Source organism: Rattus norvegicus, chromosome 11 (assembly GCF_036323735.1).
Source record: "Rattus norvegicus strain BN/NHsdMcwi chromosome 11, GRCr8, whole genome shotgun sequence".
In the NCBI taxonomy this organism is placed as follows: domain Eukaryota; kingdom Metazoa; phylum Chordata; class Mammalia; order Rodentia; family Muridae; genus Rattus; species Rattus norvegicus.
In genome coordinates, this window is record NC_086029.1 from 61,804,184 (window position 1) to 61,821,995 (window position 17,812).

Consider the following 17,812-nt stretch of genomic DNA (forward strand, 5'->3'; position numbering starts at 1 on the left):
TAATCTGAGTAACTCTGGATTTTGTTTTGTAACTTAAAATCGTCGCCTAATTAAAAGTAAACATGACTATTTTTTTTTTAAAGGGACGTTTGGAAAATCAGTGTGGCGACCTGTGTTATGGTCTAGAGTCTCAATTCTCACTGGGAAGGAAATGGGGGGAAGGGGAAGCACAAAAATCTCTTCTGCTTTTTGGTACTGGATATTTGACTAAATGATTTGCTTTGATAAAGTGTGCGCCAGCCAGGATTAGGGGAACAGAAGGACGGCGAATTCGAGAAGGAGTAACCTTCTTTAAAAGTGGGGGAAATTATCCTCAACCACCAGTAGCTGTTTCCGTGAGCCTCCGGGTGGAGAATTTCCATCTTTTTCACCTCCTCAGTCCTAGTCCAAGAGGACCCAAGGTGAGCTCCTCACCTACCACTGAGCTGCCCCAACAACTCTACAGAAGGTGAAGGAGTACCGTCGCTGAGGAGAAAATCCCTAAGGAGCGAGCCAGTGTACTGGGCTTCGGAGTGCAAGAAGACAGCTATGTGGCCAGGCTGGGCGGACTGCAAATGTCTCAGATCGTGTGTCTTGGGGGCGCTAACCCCCTGGCAAGAGCCAGTCCAGGGCGAATCCTGCCCCCCCGCCCCCCTGCTCTGAAGCCCGCTCCTCATTGGCGGGTGTGTCCTTTGAAAGGCGGAGTCAAGGGCAGCTCCGCCCACCGGAGCGCGGGGGCTGGGGCATCAGACTCTCCTCCCACCAGGGGCGGCCAGCTCCGCTCAGTCTCCGACTTGGTCCTGCAGCGCCTCTAGGCTGCGGATCGGCGCTCCAACCACCTGCTCCGCGCTGCGGCGGGGGAAGCTGGGCGGGAGGGAGGAGCGGGAGGGGCGGGAAGAGCGGGAGGAGGAGACAGGCAGCTTACACACGCCTTCCTGTCCTCCACTCAGAGCAGCCGGAGCCCGCGGCCGCCGCCACTGCTCCAGCTGCCGCCGCTACTGCCTCTGCCTCGGCTGCCACCTGAGGAGACCCACGGTCCAGACCCGCGGCGCTGCCCCGCCGACCCTTCTCAGGTCCCGGGAGATCCCTGCGCCGTGCAACTCTCCTTGCTCTTCTTATCCTCTCCTTTGCAAGAAGAGAAACTCCTCGGAGACAGCAGCCAAAAAGAAACCGCGTCTACCTTGACAGACTACTGAAGCGTCTCCTGGAATAAGAGGGTCGCCCGCCTTGGGAGTAGCAGCCAAAGACGCTGAGGGAGGGTGTGGAGGGGGGAGGGAGGAGTTGCGGGTTCCGCGTGGAGGAAAGTTGCGTGTGGCACAGACCCGACGGCGCAGCGCCACAGCGCCCGGGGGATCGTGTGTCTTGGAAAAAAAAGTCGCTGTCCCCCTAAAGCGAGACCCACAAGCGAGCGGGCCCCGTGGGCCCGGGGACGACGCCCCCTCCTGCGGCGTGGACTTTGTCGGTGGCCTTCTAGGAGGAGGAATATGGCATCTAAAGGGTCCCCTTCTTGCCGTCTGGTTTTCTGCCTCTTGATCTCCGCCGCGGTCCTCAGACCAGGTAAGCCTCTGGCCTCTGAGCACCCACTGTCGCGGTTGTTACGGAGCGGGGGCGGTTCCCTGGGTGGCCTGGGGCTGTGCGCTCTAGCGTGTGCTTAGCGAAGTATGGGAGCCATAAAGGCGCGCGGGGACACAGATCTGTCCCTGAGAACAGTCACCTGTGTCACACGTTTTAGGCTTGACTGGTCTGCTCAAGTTTGGGCAGTGAGATTGAAAACTGAGCACATCTCCAGGAACTTTGGGTGAGGCTTAGCTTGAGGGTGCAGGAGCCCCCAGGCAAGATCTGCTGAACTCTCTCCCCCGCACACGGTCCCTCCAGTCTTTCGGTATCAAAGTACGTTTCACTGCACTCAGAGCAGTTTCCTTTTGCTGGGCTTTGAGGTGAAATAACTGCCTGCACTTTGTCATGATAAATCCCCTAAGTAACTTCCTCTTGGTCATAATGTGAAGACCTGGGAGGCAGGGCGGGGGATAAGGAGGGCTTTGATCATCTTTTAAAAAATAATAATAACAACAACACTGAAATAGCAGCTGCATTGTCTCGTGGGTAGCTAGTGTAGAGTTGATGGCAGCCGAGTCACGCAGCGTGGACTGGGTTAGCAGCCAGGTTTGTGAGCCTTGAAGGGAGGGATTTCTTGGTTTCCACACCCAGTGTAGTGCCTCAGCTCTCACTTCTAGAGTGAGCCCTCGAAGAAAAACGACAAAATTCCCACCAACCAGAATGTCTTGCGTGTGGGGGGGGAAACCCCTTTTCTCAACCCCAGGGGACATCCCTGACCCGAGGTCCACCAGCTGGCCTGCTGGTTGACATGCCCCGGTCCTGCCCGCCCAATAAGCACTCTCAGTCATTCACCCTTGTGGCAGGTACTTTCCCTTGCGGAGCCTGAGGATCTAATCCTTTGAAGTTTTGATTTCCCACTGTTTCTTGGATAGTTGGGGGTTAAACTACTCCCTGTTATTTTGGCTGCGCACCCCCCTTCTCTCTCTCTCTCTCTCTCTCTCTCTCTCTCTCTCTCTCTCTCTCTCGGAGGAGAAAAACAGGTCTCACTTTCTTTCCCCCTCTTTTATTTCTGCCCACTCCTTCAGTTGTTGGCTATCTGAAGCCACAGAGGAGTGTTTGAAAGACTCTGAATCCTTCTAGGGAGGAGGAGAAAGTAAGGAGGACATGAGCCTGAGATCCTCAGGGCTTGGGAGCCGCTGCTTTGTGTGTGTTGGGGAGGGGGTGGCTGTCAGAGTGGGGGAAGGTTGCTTCTCCATATCTCTATATCAAAGTTACATTTCTGGGTGAGGTAATGAACTTACTGTTTCTGAAGCTGGGAAAAAATATCAATGACCAATCTCAGGCTCTGGGGGCGGGGATCCTGACGCCTGAGTAGAACCAGATTTTAAGGCAGGTAGGGCAGAGTGAAATCACTCGGGATATGAGCCACGAGCACCTCTAGTCTTGCACAGTGTCGTCTCACTTTTTTTTCTGGAATCCCAGTATAGGTTGGGGGAAGGGCACTTTGGAACCCACGGGAAGACGGCCAGTTTGTGAAATGTGAAAATCCACACGCCCATCTCCGGTGTTGGCTTTAACCCTCTCACACCTACTTCTGAGGCTGTCATCTAGCTACACTTCCACCCCCGGACTGCAGCACATAGCTGTTTAACCTTTTCCTGCGGTTGCTTTGGAATTTATTTTCAGTTGGCCCGGTCGAAAAACAGGTTTTTCTTCACTCAGAACTGCCAGGAGGGGAGAGGTTCCGCTTTCAGACCTGATGGCGGTCCTTTCAGCACCCCGCAGGCTCCTCTCCAAGCCACCAGCTGGGCGCTTTCCTGCAGGAGCGCGCCTGCTGATGCACGGTCGCCAGCCACAAACCCTCAAATTCGCTTTTCCCCTTGAATGATTGCGCTGATGTTGTGCAAACTTCTCCACGGAAAGTCAGTGTGCTTTTAATGAAAAGATTGTAGTTTCTAAAGGCACAGTGACTAAAGACACAGCCAAATCCTAGACTGGAACTGCGCCTCCTGCAGTGTCCTCTGCAGAGCAGAGCCTTGGGAGGGAAGTGTTGCCTGGCTTCATCCGTGGGACTCACTTCCAGGCTGCCTCGCTTTATTTCTAGAGCGGTTTTAAAGTCTGTCTCAGCTGCCAGAGGACAGAAGCTGCTCCCCGAGGTCTTTTGACTTATCGTCCCCACAGTAACCATCCATGGTTTGGGGCCTCTTGTATAACTACTGTTTTGAAAGGAGGGGGAGTCAAGACTTCAACAAAATCTGACTATGATAAAAGCAGTGAAGTGTGTACTCAGCATCCTAGGTAGCAAAAACCTCATTATTCTCGTAGAAAGAGCGTCAGCCTGTGGTGACATTTTGTACTGCTTTAAAGACAGCTTTCCTTGGTTATTTGCAAGGAGGAGTGGCGTTGTGGTTAACCCTTTCTTCCCTTGAGCCCTCTAAGCACAGCCCTCCCTGAGATTTTTTTTTTCCCCCTCTTCCATTTCTCAGAATACAAGGTTCACTCTAAGACTCAAGGATGCACAAGGCCGTTCTCAGTTCGGTGCCATGTTTATCAACTTAGCTCTACAGGGATGGGGAAAAAGGCGGTCACTCAAGTCAAGTCCTTTCAGATTATTCACCCGGGATTGTTAAAGTTTATTAATTTTTCCAAGTACAAACTGCCTCGTGGCCGCTATGGTTGTTGTTTGCTTGATTGATTTGATCTGAGAGCAGTTTATAATGTAATGGAGAACTGCTTGCAGCAAATTGCTTTTCTAGGCTTGGCTCAGGACCTAGGTCTACATGCGGGCACTGGGACAAGACAAGAAACCTTTTGGGGATTCAGCTTTCTTAAAAAAACAGAAAACAAAAAAGGGGGGGGGGGACCGTGAATCTATTCCTTGAGATTTCCTCCAGTTCAGACACTGCTTCTAGTATTAAGGTAAAGATATTTACCCTGGCAGATTCATTCCCCAATCATTTGTTTCTCATACACTCCCAGTCGAAATTCATCTCAACTGTATTGCTAGGAGGGTCTCCGTGTGTATCCCAATTGATAGATTTCGGCCTTTCTACTTTTATAAGAGAACTCATAAAAATGTGTTAGGCTTATTTTTCCAGGTCCAATTGGAACAATTTTTTTTTAAAAAAATGTGACAGAGTGAAATTAGTCTACCATTCACCTAGGAGTGGAAAAGGTTTTAGATCTTAGAAAAACTGGTGATGTAGCCATCGGCCTCACTGTCCACTGCATGTGTGATTAGGGGTAAACGCTGGCTGTTGCTAGAAGGAATGCCCTTGTGACAAAACTTGGTTCTACTCAAACTAATGATGCTCATATGATACAGGGATTGGAACGCACCACCGTCGTTCATGTCATTTTGTTAAAGCTATAGAAATCCAAACCGTTTTGCATTGCTAATTCCCAACATTTCTGACATTTTAGGATATCCAAGCTCACTGTTTTTGTAATAGCAATTCGTATGCAAATGTGCATTTATTGTTGGCTGGTTAAGAAGTGGGCAGTGAACTGGAGCCCACTCAGTGGTCTGACTTCCTATTTATGTCCAAGCTGGGATTCCAGAGTTCCGTTCTTACCTGTGCCATCGAAGAATGCTGTGACCTTGAGAGTTACTGTGCTGTCCCTGTTTGTTTCCCTGGCTGCCAAGCTCTCCTTTTATGTCATGCCTGGTTCTGATTGTAGTGAGATTAATCATTGCCTAGAACTGCGTTTTGGAAATTGTTAGCTGTACGTACGATGTGCTATATTAAACCTTTAGCATATTGCTAACAAAGCATTTTAATCCCTTCCAATGATGACTTTATCGTTTTTAATAAAACCAAAATATATCTTTCCATTCTGTTTTCTTAGGCCTTTCTTTTTAATTCCACCAATTCTCATTAAACCCAGATCTTACAGAAGCCAAGAGTGATCTGAGTTGTCAGCGTGGTTTTGGTGTTTAACAGCAGTATTTTTAAGAATGCTTTATGAGCATAGTCCAGACACACCTCTTTCTCTTCTGACCACTTGTTTAGCATCAAACAGGATCAAAGAGGTTCCATAATTCAAGTAGACACATGCCATTTATATCCGGAAGTATGGAAGTGAGACATAGAGGAGCCCCATGATAAAAGTAAAAGTGTGTGCTTTCGTATGGGCAAGTAGATTCCGTCCCTTCAAAGGGTTAAGTTTCTTCTATGTTTTTAAGTGTTCACACAGCTCCATGCCACTGCTGGCGTAAAACTCTTGTGATGTACGAAGAATTACATCATTTATTGAAATAGCAAAAACCACCAAGAATATTTTCTTGGGGATGATGATAAATTAATGGTTGTTTGATTACTACTATCAAATTTCAGATAATTTTATTCTCGACAATGACTAAAAAGGCTGGAAATGTGTCCATTTCTTCTTTTATTTACTTTCTTATTTGAGCAGCAATTTCATTTCCCTATGAATGTATATATATAAATATTATATTATATATTCATATATATTATTATATATACATATATATTATATATAATATTATATATATATAAGATTATTATATGCTATTTGACAAAGTTGTAGCCTACCTTTACTAAAGTATTTTTGCTATAAATAAAGGGTTACCTATTTCTAGAGTTAGAAATATTTTCATCCAGCTAATTATGTGTTTATATGACAAACCTTGCATTCTTTATAGTCTTTGTCGTTGAATAGAGCAGCATATATTTCAGGAAAAAAATGACTCCAAAATGCTGTGATATTCAGTAATTGTTTTATGGTAACCTATTATCATTGCCCATTATTGTAGTGTATGTTCCAAGAATGAAATTAGCTTTTAATGCTTCTTCTTATTTATCTAGTCAGTTCTCAATTACCCATTGCATTGAAGAGGAAATCAGAGTTACAGGCAGTGCATAGCAGTTCTAATGAAAGGATTATTTAATGTAACTTTAAGTTGAGGTACTTAATGAGCATGCCTGTATCTGGTCTTCTAAGGAATGATTGTATTGAAATGTAATGGAACCAAACTATGTGGTGAAACTATAATTCAGAAATTAGATCTCAACTGTGCCACTGGAGTCTCCACTCTCTTCTCTGCTTTCTGTGTCTCTTCAAAAGTAATGTGAAGACTTGGTCAAAGTAAAGATGTAAGACTTAAAACAGCATTAGACCCAATTAAGTTTTATAGTTGTTTCATTTGGTAGAAATAGCATGGGTTTTTGCCAGATACAAGGAAAACACCCTAAGGTCACATTATTTCGTCGAATCTTCAACTTTCCAATCACATGTCACTCATGTAAATGGGCAAAGTCACACCTTCCAGATTGCGTAAGATTTTGTCTTCACTAAGTGACTACTATCTTAGTAAGTTGGTTCCATTACATTATGTGAAACTCTGTGAATAAATAAAAAGGAAATTCCTTTCTCTTGATCTAAGTTAGCTTGGCAGCTTGGTAGATTGATTCTTTAAAGACTGTGTACATACTCTGAGTAAAAACAGTAGTGCATGTAGTGGATTTTAAGGTCACTGCAAACAGTGGCAACCAGCAATGTAAAAATTTATAAATAACAGAGGAGATTAATTTAAAAGAACTTTATAGCGATGATGTCAACAGAGAAGTTATCTAATTTTTTTTTAAGACATCAACTGGTGTTCCAATTCAACATTTCAGGGACATATATCCAAAGACTCTCACTTCACAAATTGGTGTAGATGTCTTCAGTTCTAAGAATCAAACAATGAGCTTTTCATGTTGTGTGCAATGAGAGAACTGTACCGTTGAGTTGCACTTAGCCTGGTAGAGATTTTTAGCCTGTTCAGGAGGAGTAGCTTTCAGGTCTTTAGGCTCTCTCATTAGAACTGTAAATCCTTGCATGGAATTTCTGCCTTTGTATTAAATCAGGATTGCAATGACCAAACTGTGTCTCGACATTACCCTTTTCCAGCACTTAACTTTGCTATGGCCTTTGCCCCACTGTAATAAAATATGCATTTATTACTTGTCTCTGATTTGACCAGGAACGTTTACGATATCACATGTTATCTTCTTCTGTGGGATTGTTAGTCCTACACACAGAGAGACACCTGTAAGCTTCTGAGCTGTTTTTTTCTTCTTTGCATGAAAGCCATAAGCAGAGATTTGTCTGAAGCCTCACCGCCCACTCATGAGTTGAAAATATTCTCTTCCTAAAGAGACTCAGAATTAGAGGTATATTATAGCTCCCTGGGTATTAAACTAGAAAATATAACCATATTGAAAGAAATGTTGTCTGTGGGAGCAGAAGGAAACCGTGAAAGCGCACAGCCTCTTGACAGGCAGTCAACTAGCATTCTCCAGGAAGTTCCTGTTACAGCTCTATATCACACTTTGTGGTCTTCTGTGTTTCCTGTAGGTAATCTTTATTTACCCTTCAGTTTTATTGAGATTGATACATCTATTACTAATAGGATGACCATGACCCCTGGCGTAACCAAGACAGAATGGACATAGCATATGCATGGTGCTCTATTGGCTATGGTTTTGATCGACCAATCAATTGACTGATTTTTAATGTCAGGTTCTCAGATTTTTATCTCACTTGTTTTTACCACATTCCATAAGTTTGTGGACTGTTAAAGTTAGAACCGAGCCAGTTATTAGGATTTCATGTCTTTTTTTTCCTTTATTTATACTTCTGGGAGTCAAACCTGGGGCCCGGCACTCACCAGGCAAGTGTTGTAACACTCAAATTCAGTGGACTCCTTTTGACTGCTGAAGTTTGGCTAACAAGTCTTATGGACCATCTGCTCCGTTATGCATGTTGAATATCCTCCAAAGGACTGTGTTTAAAAGGTTTTGTCTTCTGGGCAATACTGATAAGTGATGGCATTTTGGAAAAGGAGCCCTAATTGAAGCCCTTAAAAATTACTCGAGGCACAAATTTTCAGCATCTTTCTTGCCTTAGTCCTTTTCCTCCTGTTTCTCCTTTTTCTCCCTGGCTCATAGTGTTTGTTCTGTGGTGTCCTCCTGCCACGAAAGTACTGTGTCACCACAGGCCCAAAACAAAGATGTCAATTGAATTCTAGCTAGAACCTCCAGAACCCTGATCCAAAACTTTTTCTCTTTAGAAGTTAATTACCCCCAGTTTTTCATTATAGTAACACAAAACTAACTAGTAGAGCAAAATTATTACTAATGCCTCTGTCTATATGTTTACTCTATGATATATATATATACATATATATATATATATTTCTCTTCAAACAATAAATATATTATTTAACTGAGCAATTCCAGTTCTAATATAATGGTTCATATGGGAAACAGCATCTGGAAAGATGGTCACAACATAATTAAATGCATATTATTTTTGGTTTTAGGTTTTGAGGTAGGGTAGAGCAAACATTCCAACCCTACATAGCAAATGTGTGTGTGTGTGTGTGTGTGTGTGTGTGTGTGTGTGTTTGTATGTGTGTGTGATAGATACACAGAGAGATTTACCAATGTTTTCCATTAAAAATAATCTATTTAAAAATCTTAATCTGTAGAATAAGAAAACTGAAAGTTTCCTGTCGGGGAGAGAGACAGAGACCAAGACCCTTGCTATGTCATGTCAAAGTAATGGCATAGGTTAGTTTGGAATCTGTTAATAAGGAATCTGGGAATCTGTTATCAGTCAAAAGTCACATTATTGGACAATACTAATTCAGAACTCATGTGACTACTCAATGTATATAATAGTCAATAATCCCCCAGTCCTTGGAGTGCGCACAGCGAAGCACCAATGTTCTAGGGTGAAGAAGTGAACTAATTACTCAACAGCTAAGAGGCCATCCCACCAGCACTATTTTCTCTGGGAAGCAGGAGCCTGAGGAAAGGGTGGAACTGGAGGTAGAGGGATTGCTAGGTGCTGCAAACGTTCACAAATGTAGAGAGCAATTTGTATGACAGCAGCTGGGTCTGGCTGAGGTCAGGATACACTTGGAAAAGACTCTGAAGAGATATCTGAAGCCCGTGCTGAGAAGGAACCAAAGCAAAACCAGTAGTGGAAGAGAGTAGGTAGAATTAGGAGACTTGGGGGGAAGGAGGCAGCTCTCAGTCCCAGAGGGAAGTGGTACCTGTCTCTTTTCAGTGAAGCTAAAAAAGCAGTAAGAGTTGACACAGACACTGAGGGGTTCTTGGGGTTGTTTAATACTTCCCTGCAACCTGCTAATTTGCTTGCCAGTGTGAGACTCAGAAATTCCAAGTACTCACACAGTGGCACAGATTTGCATATACACCCTCCTCCTTTAGGAGGAGTAAAGACTCATTGTATCTACAGGTTTGTGTGTTTCTTTTCTTTTTCTTTTTCTTTATCAATATGGTCTAAAGATTAAGAAACTGTGTTGGGTTGGCATGTTTGCTCCACCCCACATAAAACCAAAACAGTATGCATGTAGTTATAATGTGACCATCCCACCAGATTTAGTTTCCCATAGGAACCATTATGTTAGAACGGAATTGCTCAGTTAAATAATACATTTATTATTTGAAGAGAAATTCTAAAATCATACTTAAAAGAGCATGCTCCTTCTGAAATTGTGTTGCTGCCAGATTTTTAGCAACAACGAGTAATTTCATATATTCAAAACGTATTGGAAAAATAAGGTTATAAGAGCAATGGACACACATAAACTATGTATGTAGAGAGAACAGAAGTTAACAAATTCTTGCCTAACTGCATTTTACATAGCCAAAATTGATGAAGGGAAACCTGATTTGTACGAGTGTTTTAATCATTTTTTCCTTACATATAATTTGACACCTAACTCCTAAAACTCTCAGCTTCCAGAACCTAAACTGTAGTTGGCAGCCATGTTCTCCTCCATTCATAACTGTAGAATCAGTTTGGTTGGCCTGAAAGTTGATTCAGAAGAAGCCACTTGTGTGGCTTATGAGTGTTTGACACTGCCTTTCCATACACAAATAGTTTCCAAATCTATGTGTTCATTCACTGTAGATTCAATACACTATGGGTGGCCTAATTGATGCTGAGAGAAGCAGGAGGGGGGTGTGGGGAAGAAGAGGAAGAGGGAGAGGGAGGGAGGGAGAGGGAGAGGCGGAGAAGGGGAGGGAGAAGGGGGGAAGGGTTTGAAAGACAGGGAGCTGAGATTCACAGTATGGTTCTGGAGCGTGTTCTAAAATTAATCCAAACTCTCAGAGGGAAATCATTAGAACTCCTTGCACAATAACTTCCCAGTGTGGGCGATAATGATCCACACTGTGTGTTCACCCATTCTGCTAGTTACAGTCAGTGCCCATGCCTTCCAGACTGGGCTTCTGTTAAAAAGCTGGAGATCTGTGTACCTGCGGTCAGGCTTTCACATGGTTTTCTAGTTTTCTAGCATTTGTCTGTCTTCTCATTTGTATGTTGAGAATGGTAATTACCAAGTTTAATTAATGTGAATATTCAAAAAGGTAATGAGTTGATCTGGTATTTCCCCAGGCCTGACACACACTGGAGTTACAAATGAATTGTTACGAATGGTTTGCATTCCATTCTCAGGAATAGTATTAAAGCTATAATAAAAGTTGAGCATTATTCTCCTTTATTACTAGTACTTAACAACCGCTTCTAATATTAATACGATATTAATACTCAATAAGCTAACAGGTTTTGTTGTCCATAACAATTTGTCAGAGGAATCTACTGCAGGTAGCAGACAGGAAGGATATAGCAATGCACAAAGAAGGCGTTGTTTGCTATTGACAAAATTATTGCATGTCTCTGTAATGATCTATGACAAATATTCAATTAGAACAGATTTAACTGACTAGTAGAAAATGTATCTTGTTCTAAGTTTCTAGATTTCTACAAGGAAATGGTCTACCCCCAATCTGTATGCTTTCTTATTTTCTTTAAAACTCCCTTAATGTGCATCCCTAGAGCTGTAGTTTGCTCCCTGGATGTCTATCGTCCTGTCTGCTTATTTACTTTGTAACTGGATTGCAATGGAAGATATTACTCGGGTTGGGACATGGAAATGTAGATTCTTTTTGTCGCCTCTAAACTCCTGACTTATACTGGACTTCTATAAGGCGAGCGCTCATATGATTGTGTCTTTCATTACAAGGTCGAATTTCAAAAAGTGGCTTCTGTAAAACACTGTACCGTGAGACTTTTATCCCCATGCTTTACTGTCCCAACTGAGTGACTGGGTCAGTTGTTTCACCCCATCCCCAAAGCTGCCGATGCTCTGAGGACCATGTGTCCCCTGAAGGGATTGGACACAGTAGAGCAGTTGGAATTGATAATAAAATATTACTACACATAAAGCTCATTCAATCCTGTGGTTGTCGAGGTGTGAGTTCTTAATAAATGTGAAGACTGTTTATGTATTTCATCATTAAACTTTTCTTTCCAAATATAGTTGATGTGCTCACACCGGTACAAAGAAGAGAAGTCACGGGTTATTCAAATGAATTATGAAATTGTTGGCTATACTGTTGCTCTTCACATTTTTTTCCTATACAATAAATGGAATTTGAATGTAGGTTCCTGGTTATCATTTATTTGGCAGAACTTTGATTTTTTTTCACCATCAACAAGTAATGTGCAAACTCCAGACTATTCTTTAATTACAATAGCCTGTCATTATGATAGAGTTCTTAACTGATAATGAAACAACATTGGATTGCAAAACTGGAGCGACATCTAACTTTGAGTATAAAATGAAAGCTGCAATATAATCTATTGTTCACCGTGTCTGAGAGCAACTGGTTAGGTCACGGGTGTGTAGGTAGGAGCTCTCATGTGTGGATGCTCAAAGAATGACTTGAGTAGCTTCTGTAGCCTAAAGTGGAGTACAGTAACATCAATATAAAAGAAACTCAACAGAACAAACACGATGTGACTTCTCCTGAATGTCATTCTAAACTCCCTTTAATCACATCCTCTTCTACTGCCATCAGAGGGATACCAGATTTGAATCCTAGTGTGCTGTCTGCTTACAATACATCCATGGCTTCTCTGTATAGTTAGGGTAAAGGTGAGCTTTTAGCCTAGCATTTATGGTCCTTAAGACTTTCTTACGCAGTCCTTGGAATCCATGTTGGAACAACATATCATGCCCTTTCATTCTCAGGGTTGTTTACACACACCCCTGGCCTCTTATGTTGCAGCATTCCTCCCATCCTCCTATAAGCCATCCTTTAACTGAATGTGTTGTTTCCAGCTTCAGGACTGCTGGTGAGGTATTCCTTCCTTCAAAGAGTCTCCCTGAGCCTCCTTTCCTCTGCAGTCCTGAAGTTCATTTCATTGTTGCGTGTTTCCTATTTATTCTTGTTTCTCTTTGTTCAAGAGTCTTCAGATTCCTGGAGACAGGGACTATGGTTTCATAATCTTTCTCTATTCAGCGTATCCTGTGTAACTGAATAAGAAAAAAAAAACCTCAATTCTTTGTAATAAAGAAGACATATCTTTATGTTTGTATTTATTTATCTAGAGGAGAAATCATATGTCATGTCATACATGGGGTCCAGAAAACAACAGAAAGAAATCAGTTTTCTCATCATGCCATGTCATTGTCAATGTGGAGTTTTGGTCATCACACTCAGTGGCACATTCCTTTAATAACTTATCTATCTCACTGCTCCAGAAGCATATTTTAAATAACAATATATATTCTCATGTGAATAAAAATAACTGTAAATGGTACACAGTTTCCTTCAGAAATTTAGGAAGGTTTTAAAAATTCTTTTAAAACTTAAGAGTATTTGGGAGATGGAGATAGGCAGGTCTCTAATACATTGTAGTAGACTAGCCTGGTCTACATAGAGATTTCCGAGACAGCCAGTGCTACATAGTGAGACCCTGTCTCATACAAATAATGTGAAATTCCAAGTTTTCCTATTCTTTCAAGTTTTATTTTATATTTTTTTTATTTTGTGTGTAAGCACACATGTACATGTGAGTGTGTATAGGCATGCCTCTGTGTGTGTGTGTGTGTGTGTATGTGTGTATGTGTGTGTGTGTGTGCATCCAAATACAAGTGTGATTGCCTGTGAGGACAACTTGCTGGAGTCAGAGATTTCGTGAGCAAAAGTCACGTAGGCACATAAAAACATTTATCATTAATGCTTATCAAATATAGTACAATAAAATATAATTTGGAAAAAAATCTGATGTCACATTCTCAAATGAATTATAATGAAGACTCATCAACAAACCTTCAGAAGACAGGGCATGCTGGGTAAGGCCTATAGTCCCAGCACTGGAGATGCTGAGGAAGGAACAGGTTTATGGCTTGTCTGAGATAGGCAGTGAGGTCTTGTCTCTGCTGAAAGATGATATTTGATATTTACTGCAAAATAACTGGCAGGATAACTCAGTGAACAGAGGCTGTCTGGTTAGGACAGTTGCCTTTGTCTGTTCTGAGGTAGCTTCACAGTGGCTGGGGTAGTGCTCAGTGCTTAAACAGAGGCTAGGGTCTGGGCGCAGGCTCTACTGGGGGTGGGTATTCATAAATAGAACTTAGTTAAATCCGTTTTCAGGAGCTAAGAGCGTTACTCCTCACACTAAGTCTTTGTCTGGCTGTTTAATCTTCTGTGCACTATATTCTTATCTCTTCCCTCTGTTTCCCATGATTCTTCTCTCTGGCCTTTAGACCTTGATTCCTCAGAGACCTGTCATCCCAGAGCAAACATCTGTTTGTGTTCCCTTGTGAATGGTGGGGTTTTCTTTTAAAATACAAGAGTTTCATATAAACTCAAATTATGTTCCTCACTATCAAGCTAGAGACATTGGTAGGCACACTTGTGGGCAGATTTATACAGAACAGATAGGGAAGAAATGATACCCTTCTGCTCTTGGTCAAACTCAGTGTCTACAGTTCCAAACGCTTTCATTCCAAACTTCGTCCTTTAACCCCAAAGCAATCAAAGGTAGTCTGAGCAAATTACTCAACAGACGTCCTTTTTTCCAAGTTTCAATCTGCCTGTGCTTAAAGTCATATTAATTGATGACAGTTCAAGCCGATAGAGTGTTAGTTTCCCTCGTATTTTTACCGCAGTTTACTTCTAAAATAGAAGTTTGTTGATTTCTCCATGAATAGCTAGAATAACTTGGGAGTAATTATGTTTTCCACAGTGGTAAGTAGTAGTCACTCTGGGTGTTTCCAAATGAGGTTATCACAGGAATGTCAGGAGGAAATAGAAATAGAATAAAGCCTGGAAGAAAGAAAGAGAAAAATAGAAAGAGTGAAATAAAGAAGAAGGAAAGAAACCTTGAAGCAAAGCTCAAACACTTGAAATGTAAGGTCGTCTTTGTTTACTTTTTCTTGTTTATTTTTCTTTCTGAAAATATTGCCCAATCAGTTTGCTTTTCCTCTTTAGATGTTTCAAGATGAGGGACTTAAGTGCAGACTCCGTGTCCATATGCATGAACCGCAATTTGTACTATTAAAGGTTTTTTTTCACACATAATAAAATGAAGAGAAACTTAGAAAACTGACCTTATGCAAACATTCTATGTACTTCATTACTCAGTGGCTTAACTAGCACGTAAACTGAATGTTGGTTTATCGCTATTGTGCTTGTAAATGAGTCTGGATCCTAGATGTTTCCTGGCTACTCAGTGATTGGTGACACTGTGACATCTAAGATTGGAGAAGGAACAAAGGACTCGGCTTAGGGTTTGTACTTAGTCAGGTTAGTCACTGTGTACTTTTTCTCTAAGTATTGTTCAATGGTGATGTTAGACTGGAGCCTACTTGGCTCCCTTCCGTGGTAATTGTGTGATTTTGCTCCTCTGCCGTATGAAAATAATCACTTCCCCATGTCTGTTCCGTATTATTTGTGCTTTATTTGTCCTCGTAACTATGCATTATTAAGAGCTAACCATGTAAAGCTTTACAGATTAGGATCCCAAGTGATAGTGGACCATAAATAAAATAATAGAAATATTGAAATAAAAAAATGTCACAAGCAGAGTATGAAATTAGGTTAGACAAGGAGCAATGTAAGCTCTTCCTTATACCATTGCCAAAACTACATGTTTTGGGGTTTTGTTTTTTTTTTCCGAGAGCTGGGGACCAAACCCAGGGCCTTGCACTTCCTAGGCAAGCGCTCTACCACTAAGCTAAATCCCCAACCCTAAAACTACATGTTTTTAATGACTTGTCATTTTCTCTTTAAGTCGGGGGCTTGCTGTGTAGCCCAGGTTAGCCTGGACAGTGTTCTTACATAATCTCCTTAGAGTTGCAATTACTAGCGTGTGCCTCTACATCTAGCTAAATCATTTTTTTTCATAATGCTTTATTGCATTTTCCACAATTTAAATAAAGCTCTATAGAAGTTGGTGTTGGCCTGCAGAGAAACCACCCAACTAATTAAACATAATACCTGTCTGTAAGGAGGAGACTCTGGAGAAGGGAGAGGAAGGAGAATAAATGGCCGATAACAGGAAAAAATTCATTTGGCCGCTGAAAGCAAAAGCTAGTCCTTTGGCGTAGTTTAATGTGCTTCAAAGAAAGATTAGTCACCACTATTTTTAATAATACTGTAAAAAAATGACAGCTACATTTCTGTCTGCAATATTTTCTATGTTAGCATACTCTAGGTAAAGATTTTTTTGATTTTTTTCAACTTAGAAATTCCTATGAAAGAAGAAAAACATTGATAAAATTTAGTGAGCAGGGACTGGCTTTCCTTACCCACAAAGCAGTAAGAATGGAAGGTTACGGTTTCTAATTCTGCAGATGCGCCTTGATGTTCGAAGTCGTTGAACCTAAAGGCTTATGATTACAGAAATTCTTACTTAAGAAAACTTATTTTGAATGAGAAACATGTACTTCCCATTAGTACATTTTAGCTGTAGAGGGGGGTTCATTTGTAACTTAATAATTAGATTCAAAATGGTTTCCACAACACCCTGTGGACCTTGACTCTTAAGGAGTTAAACTCAAGAGGCTGCATTGGGAAATATTTTCAAAAGAAAGAGATAAAGAGGGTATGGAGTTGAGTGAATGGGGGTGAGGCAGAGGTTCTAGGAGAGATTGGGGAAGCAGACACAGTGATCAGAGCATACTGCATGAACAATTATTTCCAATAAAAAGTAGGATTTACATAGTATGAATGAAATGACTCTATTAAGAGAAAAAGAAAGAGAAACATCTAAAACAAGTTACATAACTGGGCAGGCCCCATGCTGTCTCTAAGCCTATTTTTCTATCTGCACAGAGAAAAGAATAATAGTAATTACTGGAGACATTTGTTGAAAGAAGGAGGTGAGATAATGTTTAGAAAGTGATTAGCAAAGGGAAGGCGATTAGGACCAGCCTGGGGACGCTGCCTATTGTTGTTTGTATCTCCATTGCTATTAACATCTTAAGGAGAATGCTTTAATGTAATAGGCCTTCTAAAGGGAGGTAAGATATTCAATGTACTCAACCATAGTAGAAAAGAAGGGGACCCATAGCAAGTAGAAAATTGTGGTTATAATTACGTTTGTTCTTATTTACTAAACTATAGAAAGTAAGAAACACAGAGCGGCAGAATTATGTGCCTTTCTGTGATGATACCAGACAAGGAGTAGAGGACATTCCAAAACAAATTCCTTACATTTTTGCCTGTACAAATCCACCCTCCAACATATACACACATATACAATGCACAGAACAGTTATGTTTGCTCTGCAAAGGATCCCTGGGAATAAGTATTTTTTTTAATTCTAAAATATTTCATATCATCATGATATTTAAAATTTTCTATTCTTTTAAAAAACTATAAATATCAAAAGTATTTTAAAAGGTTACTGCCAAGAATATAGACAGCAATATTGTCTCTAAGACTAAATAAATGGGACACATGTAGATACGATCCTTTAAAGATTTTGGTGACAATCATACACATTTTTTTTTCTTTTTTTTTTTTTTCCGGAGCTGGGGACCGAACCCAGGGCCTTGTGCTTCCTAGGTAAGCGCTCTACCACTGAGCTAAATCCCCAGCCCCTAATCATACACATTTTTTGTTACTTCTGTTTTCTTTCTTTTCTATGGCACGTGTTAGCATTCTGACTTAAAAAAAAAAAACTTGAAGACAGAATTGAAGTAATTCTCCATGTTCATAGGTATTTAAAGAATTCCGTCATGCAAGATGAGGCTGCTTAGATTAAGTTTTGATTGGTTAAGAGGTTTGTGGATAGAGATTTAGCTGACAAGATATCACCAAGGAGAGAAGAGCTGGTCAGTGTAAGAGGTTCCCCTGTGAGGTGATAGACAAAGGCTCTTGAGAAGAAACTGTGGGTATCTGCGCCTGTATTGCTCATGGGCTGGTTAGAACTTCTCAGG

General features: G+C 41.5%; 1 protein-coding gene across 4 annotated transcripts in view; it reads left to right on the forward strand.

Annotated features, from left to right (window-relative positions):
* The first annotated feature begins 748 nt into the window (after positions 1-748).
* Alcam (activated leukocyte cell adhesion molecule) overlaps positions 749-17,812 on the forward strand; it is a 200,319-nt gene continuing 183,255 nt past the window's right edge. For 3 of the 4 annotated variants that reach the window (XM_063270772.1, XM_063270773.1, XM_063270774.1), the window contains exon 1: positions 749-1,536. In XM_063270772.1, the coding sequence (XP_063126842.1) occupies positions 1,464-1,536 (73 nt within the window). In that variant the 5' untranslated portion in view covers positions 749-1,463. The remainder of the gene's footprint in view (positions 1,537-17,812) is intronic. The other variant, NM_031753.2, reaches the window with a different exon arrangement.